General features: G+C 43.4%; 1 protein-coding gene across 1 annotated transcript in view; it reads right to left on the reverse strand.

Annotated features, from left to right (window-relative positions):
- Nucleotides 1-2788: 2788 nt before the first annotated feature.
- Nucleotides 2789-12545, reverse strand: part of fam184ab (family with sequence similarity 184 member Ab) — a 125001-nt gene continuing 115244 nt past the window's right edge. Inside the window, exons 17-19 of the mRNA XM_080860421.1 lie at nucleotides 10294-10411; nucleotides 9505-9609; nucleotides 2789-3293 (exon numbers count right to left, since the gene is read on the reverse strand). Coding sequence (XP_080716547.1) covers nucleotides 3285-3293; nucleotides 9505-9609; nucleotides 10294-10411 — 232 coding nt within the window. The 3' untranslated portion in view covers nucleotides 2789-3284. The remainder of the gene's footprint in view (nucleotides 3294-9504; nucleotides 9610-10293; nucleotides 10412-12545) is intronic.

Genomic DNA, 12545 nt, shown 5'->3' on the forward strand with positions numbered 1-12545 from the left:
TAAAGAGATGATTGTGGATTATAGGAGACGGCAGGAGGAAGAGCATGCGCCCCTATACATCAATAGATCTGTAGTCGAAAAGGTCAGTTGCTTCAGGTTCCTTGGGGTGAACATCAGCAGTGATCTCACCTGGTCTGTTCACTCGAACAAGGTGGTGAAAGCGGCCCGGAAACGCCTTTTCTTTCTCAGGAGACTGAAGAAGTTTGGTATTGAATCAGTCATCCACACTAACTTTTACAGGTGTACTATAGAGAGCATCCTGACTGGTTGCATCACAGTGTGGTACGGGAGCTGCACAGCCAAGGACCGTAAGGCCTATATGCAGTGTGGTCAGGTCTGCGGAGTTTATCATAGGCAGGGAGCTCCCAGCCCTGCAGGACATCTTCCATACACGATGCATCAGGAAAGCTGGCAGGATCCTTAAAGACTGCTACCATCCATCCTATAAACTTTTTTCCCCTTTGCCATCTGGTAGGCGTTACCGAAGTATTCTATCTCGCACCCGTAGATTGGAGAGCAGTTTCTTTCCAAGGGCCATCAGGCTTTTAAATGGACAGTGATACAGTCTTGCACCTTTCACTTTACATGTTACAGTTTTCCATTGTTTGCACTACAGTAATATTGCACTACCTGATACCAGGCACATTCGATTTGTCTTTAGGTTAATATATTAGGTTAGTTTAGGTTACTATATGTGTATTATATGTTTAGCAGATGGTATTGTATATTTATTTTGTAGATTTATTATATGTTTGTTATATGTGGAATTTATGTTCAGAGTACTTTATGTTATGCTATGGTAGGTTGTTGTGCGGTGTCTTGTCCCAAGAATTTCAATGCCCAGTCTGACTCTGTTTTTCTGTGTATATGACAAATAAATACTTGAACTTGAACAATTACATTTTGCTATAAAGTCGATGTTTTAATTTTCACTGGAACTGTAATTACCTCCGTGGTTCCTACACTGGAAAACCGCTGAAAGGTGCTGACCCCCCTAAAACGGCCCATGAGTTCCTGCAGTAGAAAAGCTCCTATTGTTTGCGATGTCATGTTGTGAAAGCGAGCAGATGGACATACTGCATGGTCAAATGCATTTGTGTGTATGCCCAAGTTGTGTGTGTGTCTGCATTATGTGGTTTGTACAGCATTATGTTTTATACAGCAGCTCATTACGTGTCTGTGTCTTCTTATTTTCAAACAGGAAAAGGATAACCTCCCTTATCCTTGGGGTTCCCACCATTCCCCTCCATCTCATGCAGAGACAGAGAAATAAAAAAAAAAATACTCGTGTTCTTTATGAGGCAAAAGCTTCCTATTATGGTCTCAGCTCAGGCTACATCATTATGCTCACAAGGGAAAGAGGCAATACTTAATCTCCCTGAGTGGGAAGAGTTTCATTGTAGGGGGACATCTCAAACGACACCAGCACACTCACACAGGAGAGACCATACTCCTTTTGATGTGGGAAATTTCAAATCGTACCACTGCGTTCACATGGGAAAATGGTGTGCTAGGAATCACTGGGCATTTTTACGTCAATGTATTATTTCAAAACAGTTATTTCAAAACATTTAAATGTATCCATCACAAGATTGTGTATATATGCTGTATATATATATATACACACAAACACAGTCATAAACATATTTGTGTATAATTATTTTTCTGATGTACAGTCTCCCCGAGGCTCTGAATCCAGATTTGTGGCCTTGACACTTATTGCCTATTAATTTAGCATTGGGATACACACACCCACACACACTTGGAGCCTATTTATTTAGCAATGGTATACACACACACACTTGGAGGCTATTCATTTAGCATTGGGATACACAAACACATCACCCAAATTAAAATCACAAACACATAATTACCCAGCTTTGGTTTACTCCCATGTAGCCAAAAACTAAGTTTACTCTTTTAACAGCATTGAAGATCACAGGTTCCTCTCAAAGGCAGACAACAAAAGTATGTAGGGCAAAATGGGAGCATTTCACACTGTTACCGACAGAGTTTTGTGAGTGTGATTATTCAAATTTCCATGTTACTCTCCCAGGCAGAAATGGTTTAGAAGTCCATCAAGGGCTACAAAGCGACAACAACTCTGCAGAGGTCTCTTTGGGAGTGGCAGGGTTAGTCTGGCCTTGTGTTTGAGATTCAAGAAGAACATGCTCAGTCTGAGGAAACTCAGCTCAAAGTAAGAATGATTTCAAGTGGGTCTACGTTACCTCTCATAGGGTTTGTGTCATTTGTGTGGCTTGGCTTGGCTCACAGCCAGCATGTTAAAAGCCTAGGCCATCTAGCCACAAAACATAATATTTAAATTAAAAATAACATTGATATGATATAACCATGTCCTTTATGGTCACACAAACACAAGGCAACACTTATGGCATTCATTTTTTTTGTAGAAATATCTCATTATTACACTTATTTTGCATTTAAGGATATTTCACCTTTGTCTACTTACCCATGACAGAAATGTGGTTATAGCTATTTGTACCCAGCCTTTATGACAATAACTGTAATTCTACAGTACAAGGTCCTATTATTTGCAAGTGTCAGTTGCTAAGAACAAACCCCACACTTTTTATGTCTTTAAGTCATGAGGACACACACCATGTAAACCCATCTAACATACCCAGGCAGACACACCATGGTTAAATGTCACAATTATTATTTATTTCTGAGCATACACCATTATAATATAAATATAAAATATGTATTTTATTTTTAAAATTGGTGAGACATCATTATATCTGTGTTGAGACAACCATAGAAACAGTTTTATTTGAATTCCTACCAAAATTGGTAATGTATCTGTAACAAACGCTCATTATGGTGCCATTCTAAAATAAGGTACAGAGACAGAGAGAGAACAATATACTTCATCTGAACAAATTACAATTCAGCAGCAAATGGACAACTCTTTAGAAATAGCATAAAACAAAAAGTCAAACATATCTATAGTCACTGTACAAACAATAACCTCATTCACAGTGAAGAAAACAAAACTAAATTAAAATAAATTATTAATAATAATAATAATAAAAATGAATGTTGTGATGTATCATTAAATAATAATTATTTTTCTGTTAATTTTTTTGGTCTTTTGAATTTTTGTTTGTTCTCTTTTGTTTACACTTTTTGTTTGTTTGTTTTTTTTCTCTTCTTGGTTTGGTTCGATTGACATGCTCTTGAGTTGCAGAAGTCAGAAAGAGAAGTACTGAGCGAACCACTCCTGCCGCTGGGCATCTGGGGAGGCTATGGGTGACTCTTCTGTCTCAGGAGGGCTGAGGAGAGAAAGAAAGAAGGGAGGAAAGAAGAAAGGAAAGAAAGCAAGAAATGGAATTAAGAGAAAGGCATAGGGAGGATGAAACGGAGGCGGAAAGTGAAAACGAAGGATGAAGGAAAGAGGGGAAACATAAAGAGATTAAGGGTGGAAAGGAAAGAGTGGGATGGGGAGGGAGAGAGAGAAAGACAGAGACAGGCATCACAGGGACAGCGGTTAAACAGTACACAACAGTATAAGGGTGACTCATACCAACACATATATTTTGTCCTTCATTCCTGATTGGGTTCCTGAACGAGAGCTGAGCTTTGAGTCAGTGCATTTGTGAGTGGAGTGCACGTGAACACATAAACAACCTAAGCTCCTCTAGGCTGATGCCTCATCATTTTGCCTTTTAAATCATAGCAACAATACACACGGTCTTTGGTCTTTCTCTAGAAGTGGGGCTTCCTGCTGTGAATCTTTGTACTTTGCCTTTTCATTGTCAGTATTCCTTACAACAACATTTCTAGTGCATCTACATAAGGTAGTGTGTGAGTCACTCAGTTGTGTGAGCATACTGAATGGTTAGCTTGCCAAGTATATGTGCCTAATGTCAACCTCAGACAAAATGACTCCACTGTTGAAATAATGCTTTTATTGGGTATGAAATTATGTAGTCTTGATAGGCCCTTGAAGGTGTGTCATTGATATCTGGTCTCTCTTGCTCTGTCTGGTCTACTGGTTGACTGAGACATTTAGACGCCTCTCTGTCTTTCTCTTTTTCTCTCTTAGTGTTGGTTCATGAGCGTCCGCTGGCCACTCGCAGCCACCGGCAGCCACCTGTCTAAGAAGGGCCTCACATCCTCCAGTCTGAAGAACAGAGAAGAGCAGGAGAGTGTGAGAGGGCTTGTCAGTGCTTCTAACTGAGACAAATGATGTGTGGCATCAAGAGGGCTGAGTAAAGTGTGGACTAGATGTGAAGGGCTTTTAAGGTGTGTGAAAAGTTTTAAAACGTGAAGAACCCCGAACCTGAACTGTGGAGAAGGAGGTTTTGTTCCCCTATCAGTGAGTGAAATTTGGATAGACTAGGCCAATTGCCCACCCAAAATTATGAGTCTATCTGGAGCAGGTGTTCTTTAATGGAGGATTTCAGTCTAGAACCCATATGAAGTCTAGCATCCCTGTTCTGATTATGTGAGCAAACCTCTTCAGGGGCAACAGAACAAATGGCTGATGAAGTGTTTGATTTCATCCAATCCAAATTAAAGGTGGTAATTTAGCCAAGGTCAAAAATGCACACCCTAGTGGATTCTGTGCTGCGTTTTTTCTACACGGCTTAGTTTGTGCCCGCGCCGGTATGCGTCTAAGCGAGCCTGCCTTCAGTGATGTATGACGAGAGTGTTATTATCAGCCGAGGCGTCAGAGCTTGAGGCGCAGTCGCCGGTACACAGTGAAAACAAAGGACGGGCACAATTACCAGCCAGGCTCTAATTTGTATAAAAAGAAAAGCCTCTGGTGGTGCAGCCATTTATAGGCATTTTCATTCTGACAGCCTTCGTGGGCTGGGGGATGCTTGCCCATTTTCAATGGATTGAAAAGCATGAGGTGCCTATCATCATTCCCTAATCAGAGCTGTGCTTTGACGTTTTGACATGCTCAGGTATTCAGCCGTTCATCAACCCGTCGCGACAATCATGTCTGCTCACGCCTCTGCCATCGTCTGTTCCCCTGACACTTCTTTAGAAAGCACAGCTACTCAGGTATAAGTAGCCTTAAAACTTCTTGTCCTTCCTTTTCTCTCTCTTTCTCAGATGATTCTCATAGCAATCAAGGAATTCTTTAATTTCCAGACAACTCAGTTTAGCACTCAATGGAGCTTGAGTCTCTGTGTTTTTATTATCTCTACCTGATCCTGGCCACATATCTTTAACTTTATCAGTGCACTGATAGCAAAGCGTCTGCACTAAGACTATTCTGTGGCCTCCCAATAGCACTGCAGGCAGGAAGGTGCCTGCACTAGCACAGATGCTTGCTTGTGAACTGAGATGCACACAGAGGTACTGGATCCAACTGTGTTGTCACGATTGCCGCTGCCTCATGTTGCGAGTGGTGATAATGCATGTGTGTTTTGTCTTTCAACACGTGGCTCTCTGTCAGCTGTGCCTTGCTCTCTGAATGCCCTGGCACCAAACAGAAAACATCTTATCCTCAGCCTTGGGTGTGATACTCTCTGCCTGATGTATATTACGAGTGTGTGTGTGTGTGTGTGTGAGTGTGTGAGGACTGGATGACAGCCTAGATTCTCTGCCTGTCTACATAATTGCGTATGTGTGACCGTGTGCGTCTATGCCTGAATCACTGTGTGTATACGTACATCTGAACACATATACATCTATGTAAGTGTGCTGCTTTTTGTGTGACTTTGTACTTGGGTAATTGTCTTTGTGTCTATGTGTGTATATGTGTGCTTCTTCATACACAGGTGTATTCACATGCTGATGTCCATGCATTTTTGTGCTTGTGTACGTCTTCCGATGTGTGTTTGCGTGTCTGTGTCCATGTGTTTGAGTGTGTGTGTCTGAGTGTGAGTGTGTGTGTGTGTGTGTGTGTGTGTGTGTGTGTGTGTGTGTGTGTGTGTGTGTGTGTGTGTGTGTGTGTGTGTGTGTGTGTGTATGTGTGTGTTTTGGAGTGTGTCTGCTCAGCCGAGTAGAAAACCAGGTCACCTTGGCAAGGGTTGAGACAGACAGACTGTGTGTGTGAGGCAGTGTGTGTGTGTGTGTGTGTGTGTGTGTGTCTGGTGTGTGTGTGTGTGGGGGTGTGTGTCGGTGGGGGGGGGGGTCCCATAACAATGGAGGGCAGCCATGTCAACACACCTGCAACTGATCCACATTCATGACAGCATGTAGCAAGGACAATAGCAGTAGCCGGCATACACACTCATGCACACATACAGTACACGTGCGCAGAAACACACCACAACACGTGCGCCCACAGCCCGCAGCCCACAGCATTAAGAGAAGAACATGGACGTTAACAGGTCCTCACGTACACTGGCACAACACAACAGCCCAGCAGACCTGGCTTCAAACAATAGCAGTTATATAGTGGGATAAGATTCAGGTATATCTGCCAGAGCATTCCCAGAGCTACTGTATCTTTACATTTCTATACAGCCTGAGTTTCAAGCTTTCAAATGTAATTGGTTCATTTCAGTGGTGATGTTGCACCAATTAAGCTCCAGCATGCCTTAAGCTCCAGCATGCCCTACTTCACCACAAATAAATACTACTTGATAAACCAGATCTGCACTCTCAAAGAACAACATGACAAAAAAAAACACATTCAGCAACACACTCCACAACAACCCGTCTGGTGAAGCGAAACGTCAGGAGATTTATTGATGGATAAAAAGTTGCATAAAAAATGCTGCAAGTCGAGCAAACAGTGCAAACATCCACATGTACAGGCATCAAAGCACACCAGAGAAAATGATATATCAGCAATATACATCATTTCAACTTTCTACAAGCTCCACAAAACAGTGCATTTCAATATACGAAGAACAGAACAGAACAAAAGTGCAGGTTAGCTTTATAAAGTCGGTCCAGTTTATGGGAATGAGTGGGGGGGTTAACAGAAGCCATTCCAATGCCCAAGCCCAGCAGCACAGATGAGTTGTATAACTTCCAGCACAGACACAGATGAGCACATTATCCAGGACGACACAGAAAACACACACGAGACACCAGACCTCCAGTCGGACAGCTGGTGGCCATACAACATGCTCCCTTTTTGCATTCCAAGGCCATTTCCAAAATATATATATATATTTATTTAAAAAAGACTTCAGTCATGGGACTTTGTGTCATACAACAGCTATCCTACCTGTTTGTACTCTACATATGCATTTAGAAAGGATTTCAGCAAAGACATCCCTCCTTTTCAAACTTTCAACCAAAACAAAACAAAACTGAGCTGTGTGAGATGGGGGGGGGGGGGGGGGGGGGGGGTTTGAGGGGGGAGGGGAGGGGTGTTGAATATCCTGACTAAGTGCGGCAGGGAGACTGGCAGGAAGCACTTGCTCCATCAATCTGCGATACTCGGCCTCTTGGGACACTTATACCAGGTGCCAAAAGGGCCCGGCGAATGGAAGAGGAGGAGAGAGCGAGAAAGAGAGCACATCCCGTCCTCTTCAGATGGAATGCTAATCGCAGGGGAGAGAAGTCTCCAGCGAAGCCCTCTGTCTGACGCGAGAGGACCGCAGTCATCCGTCATTTGCACTAATTGCTGTTTTGGCGGAGATCGCTTTTTTTCATCGTTTCATTCATGTCAAGACAAAAAAAGTGATAAAAAACCCCACATAATACCCTGCCCTGATTGTCTTTTAGTCTAGGATGTGGTTGTCTCGGTTCAGTACCACTGGAGGAGTTTGACTGACTTTGCTTTACAGCTGAAAAGAAGGGATGCCAGTGCCGATTCTAGAAAAACTCTCTGAAAATTCAAAAAGAAAGAAATATATATATATTTATATTAGTGAAGTTCAAATTAAAAAATAACAGAAATCCCAATGATTAAGCCTTCGCATTATGAGGTCCCCATAAGAAAAGTGTGCTGTGTGTGTACGTGTATGCATGTGTGTTCCTCTGTGTATGTGTGTATGTGTGTATGTGGGTGTATGTGTGTATGTGGGTGGTGCTGATGAAGGAGCACCTGGCATGGGGTGGAGTGGGTGGGGCGAGGCGGAGCTCACCTCGTGAATTTCTTGGGCTCGTTTGGGGGGGTTGGCGGGGGCAGGAGTTTGCTCGAGTTCAGGTCGAGCTGGTGGACGGGGGAGTTGGGGATGGGCTCCAGGCGGGTCGGCTGGCCCACCCCGCCACCGCCCCCACCCCCTCCGCCCCCCCCACCAGGCCCTGTCCCTGCGGCCTCCATAGCCCGCAGGTTCGGGGAGCTGCTGAATCGGCTTGCCGATTTCTCATTCTTTCTCTTTTGCTACGAGAGGTAGGGACAGCAGGAGGAGGAGGAGGACACAGAAAAAAGAAAATGGAGTTGGGAGAGCGGGGGCTGTTGAGAGCTATGTGGAAAGACTTACGGCGCGGCTCTCAGTCTGCCTCTAATGTTACCACCACTGAGCTCTCTCATGAGGATGAGTGGATGTTAATTGGGAAAAAAAGGTCAAGCTGGCACCAAACATGTCAGTGGGCGGCCACAGTTGTTTCACAGCTAACCGAAATGATAACATGAGTCAAAAAGGAGATGTGTTAAAAAAGAGAGGGCTACTGAAGAAACAAATGTTCATACAATGGCTTGGAAAGCAAAGAACAACTGGATGTCTACACAGGCACATAGAAGACACACACACACACACACACACACACACATACAGACATGTAAACTTACATATGTACAGTAACCACACATATATGTAACACTGAACCAAATATTGGAAGTTATAGAACTTGGATGATCAACAGTTAATACATTGACCATGCAGAGTGATCTGTGTGACTTTGGACAGGGGATTGCCATGGTAACATTGGGATGGGACAGTGGGTGGTCTTGGTTTAGGAAAGTGCAATCCTGCGGACATGGTGACACCACGCCTCAATCCTGTGTTTGAGGCCTGACACAACGAGCCATGCACATGACCCACCAGATGACTAAAACATTCAAACGGGCAGCGACACCTCGTAACAGCATGAAACTGCTCACACATTTACGGACTGCTGTGTCGCAGACATGACAGAGACTGTCACCTGACACCTTCACACCCAGGGTACAGGGATTGGGAGGTGTTAAGAACATTTAGCATCTAGCATTAGATGCTCAGGCAGATGGCTATTAGATCATCCTGACTGCACGTTGTCATCTGATGTGTTATGCCTACAGCATAGTTGTGTCAGAAGTGTATGGTGGCGTTCAAGTAAGTTGTTAAAGCGAAAGGCGACTTGTGATGAGGTGGTAGGGGGTTTATAACTTCAAAGCCTGTCGAGTTAGGATGACCTGAATGGGCATGCTATAAATGGGATGGGGCTACAGCCTGTTCTTCTTGGTCTCACTACAGATATATCTTCAGATATATCTTTCCGGCCCTCAATATGCTGCTATCTCTGCTCGCTAATAGTCGATGCGTGTGATGATCTATCAAGGACAGAACTTAAACCTGCTGAGTATGTAAAGGGGTGGCCTTCAGTCCCTGGCGGGAGAGACTCAAAGGCAGGCCACTGTCTTACCTTGATGAGGGGGTTTATAACACCCACGTTGGGGTTGGCGTTGAACACTTTGTTGAAGTTGGTCTCCCGGTTCACTAACTCCAGCTGATAGAACTTTTTGTCATCCTGTCGACAGTGGGTGTGGGGTGGGGGGTGGGGGGGTTGAGGGAAGGAGACAGCAATTATATTTGCTTAAGCAATTCATCAACTTGGCACTCATACATGGAAAAAAAAGACTTTAAAAGATGAAATTTGCTCATACTTCTTGGCTATTCATGTTTCAGTGCTTGTCATTGAGGGCAAAGAGGCTCTCCCCCATTATAAATTAAGCCATTCAGGCCAAGGACTAATAGAATAAAGTGTACGGCTGGCTGAACCGCGCTGAACAGAGGGCCACTTCTGGTCTGGCTGGGCAGGGGAGACCCCATGCTGAGGTGAAACCAATGTTTCTCCTCCTGCTGTCGAGCTCCAGCTGCACTCTGGCTCAGAGTACCACACGCTGCTGTGATTCAGTCTCCCTTTCTCTCACACTTAAAGTGTATATAGTACAGCTTCCCTTCACACACACTTAGTGTAGTACAGTATAGTATATGATATAGTATAATTATGGTAATAGTATAATTATGGCAGTAGTAGTAAGTATATTCTCTATGGTACTATGATGAAATGTTGGTTTTAGTAGCACTATTGCTACCATTACCATACTTACACTATACTATGTTATAAAACACTATATATCCTTGTAAGTATGCTAATAAATAAGGCTAGTAGTACAGGTGTGAGGTCATGTGAGCAGAGCAGAGCACTCACCACCAGCTTCTTGACCAGCGACTCCCTCTCTGTCACCATGTCCTTCAGCTCCGCAATGATCTGCAGGTCCTCTGGACGGCTCTCGCGGTTCCGGAACTTGTCTTCAGTCCCCTCCAATCTGAGGAAGAGCGCAGAGAGCAGAGTGGCCGTTAACAGTGTCACGTTGAGTCACGTCACAGTCAGACACTCCCTAGTCTCCTTTCTGCAAAGTGCTATTACAAATAGCAGCTCCAATGTAAAAAAGGAAATCAAAACCTGCTAATCCAAAAGATTTCCTGTCAACACCAATCACAATTTTGCACTGTGGCTATACCTCAAAGACACTGAATTGACATGGAGGCTACGTCTTCACTGGTTCAATGCAGCCCCATTTCAATGCAAGACACATACTTTCATTTTGAGTTGAGTTTCTTAATAGAACCTCATAGAATGGGGAGTTTGCATATGCTGAGAGATCCTCTGTTAGATCCTCCTTAGTAAATGAGGCACATCCTGCCTCGCAAAATGATTAATCGGAGCAAAATAAGCTTCTTTTTTTTCTCAAGCCTGAGAGTGAATACATTTAACAGTGCAGAGTGTGTCTCTGTTTTGATAAGTTTCTACCATTTCACTCCAATCAATGTTGGCGCATCAACACGCTCCTTCAAACACTGTTCATTCACCTCACATAAAACCGGCTGCTAATTAACATGATAAACGGCTGGGGGTGCCTTTTTAATCACACGTGTATATTTCTTATAATACTTTTTTCTGCTTCTAACAAACCAAGCAATAGCTATAACATCCTTGTGTCAGTGTTGGATAGAGAAGCCTTTGAGATCCAGCTCCATTTTTGAGGTATAGAGCTCTGATTGATGCATGGATGAATATAAAAAAGGAAAAATGTTCCTTCTTTTCTCATTAAAACATGAATACATCAGCCAGGAGTTTACATTCAAAGGTACAGGACTTAAAAATATTTTTTAGAAAACTCAAGTCTACCCAGCCCCTCTCTTTCATCCATTCGTCTGCATGTATCTTTCTATCTGAACCCGGACGTGTTCTACACTCACTTGATGTCTCTTTCTTTGATTCGAATTCCTAATACCCATTTCAATAGCAGATCAGGCTCTACATGAAAAGAGTATGATTTTCACAGACATTAACAGTTTCTCTATTGCATGACATTTGTTGAGCTAATCTTTTTTGGGTTTCCTTATTTAATGTGGAGACATACACTATTAGTCTGACTCTCACTCTGGCCTCTGACCCTAAAGTGTGGTGCAATCAGCTGCTGTAGGAAAGGGACGGATGCTGAAATGGCCTTCAGCGTTAGTACTGTCCTGGGATAAATGAACTCTCTTTTATTCCCCGTGATCTTAAATAGTTTTGTTTTGACCTATTTATTTTATTTACCTATTTATTTGAGTTTAGTTTATCATTCATTCTTTCTTCATTCCTTGTTTCTGGTTATGATGTTGATTGCTGTAATGTCTGATGCATTTCAGGCTTCACCGTTTTAAAAACTGTGTTTATGCTGCTGTGTACCTCTTAATAAATAAGTCTAAAAAGTCTATAATTTCACTGTGCTCACGGCCTACCTCAAAACACAAATAAGACTAATCACTTTAAAAGCTCAAAAGCCCAAACCCAATGCATGGGTATAACAAGCCCTTTCAGAGATCAGGTTTCGTTTTTTCTTACTCGAGGAGAGATGAAATATTCATGAAGCTTAAATAGGAACAAACATGTAGCTCTGGACACTTGGGCTTCATGTTTGGAGGAGGAGAGAAGAGAGAAGGGGAGGAGAGAAGGGGAGGGGATGGGGGGGGGGGGGGGGTTAGAAAGCAGGCTTGCCGTGATGATTAATTGGCGAGAGAGTGTGCAGGCTGTCATGAAAATAGATTTGTGTTATGCTTAATTAGTGCGCCACAAATTGGCGCCCCCGCGGGAGGGGCTTCGCCGTGGGCCAGGAGAGCAGGGATGAAGCACGAGCATGGAGGTCACAGGTCCCTCTCCCGTTTTTGGCCGGCATTTCAGCGTCGCTCCGGCAAGCGCCTCATAGCCACTCAGACCAACGAAGCGACGAGGAGAAGCTTTTTTTGGCCATGCGACGTGAGGTTATTTCTACTAATAACCTCATTAAAAGTGAGGGCTGCCATTAGCAAGGACAAAATACATTTAAAAAGTGAATGCTGATTCAAAATATGATAACACCATTTAAAAGGTCCTCTGAACCCAATGACAGTGATTTGTTGTTCGGGTCGAAAATA

The sequence above is a fragment of the Sprattus sprattus genome, assembly GCF_963457725.1.
Source record: "Sprattus sprattus genome assembly, chromosome: 2".
NCBI lineage: Eukaryota > Metazoa > Chordata > Actinopteri > Clupeiformes > Clupeidae > Sprattus > Sprattus sprattus.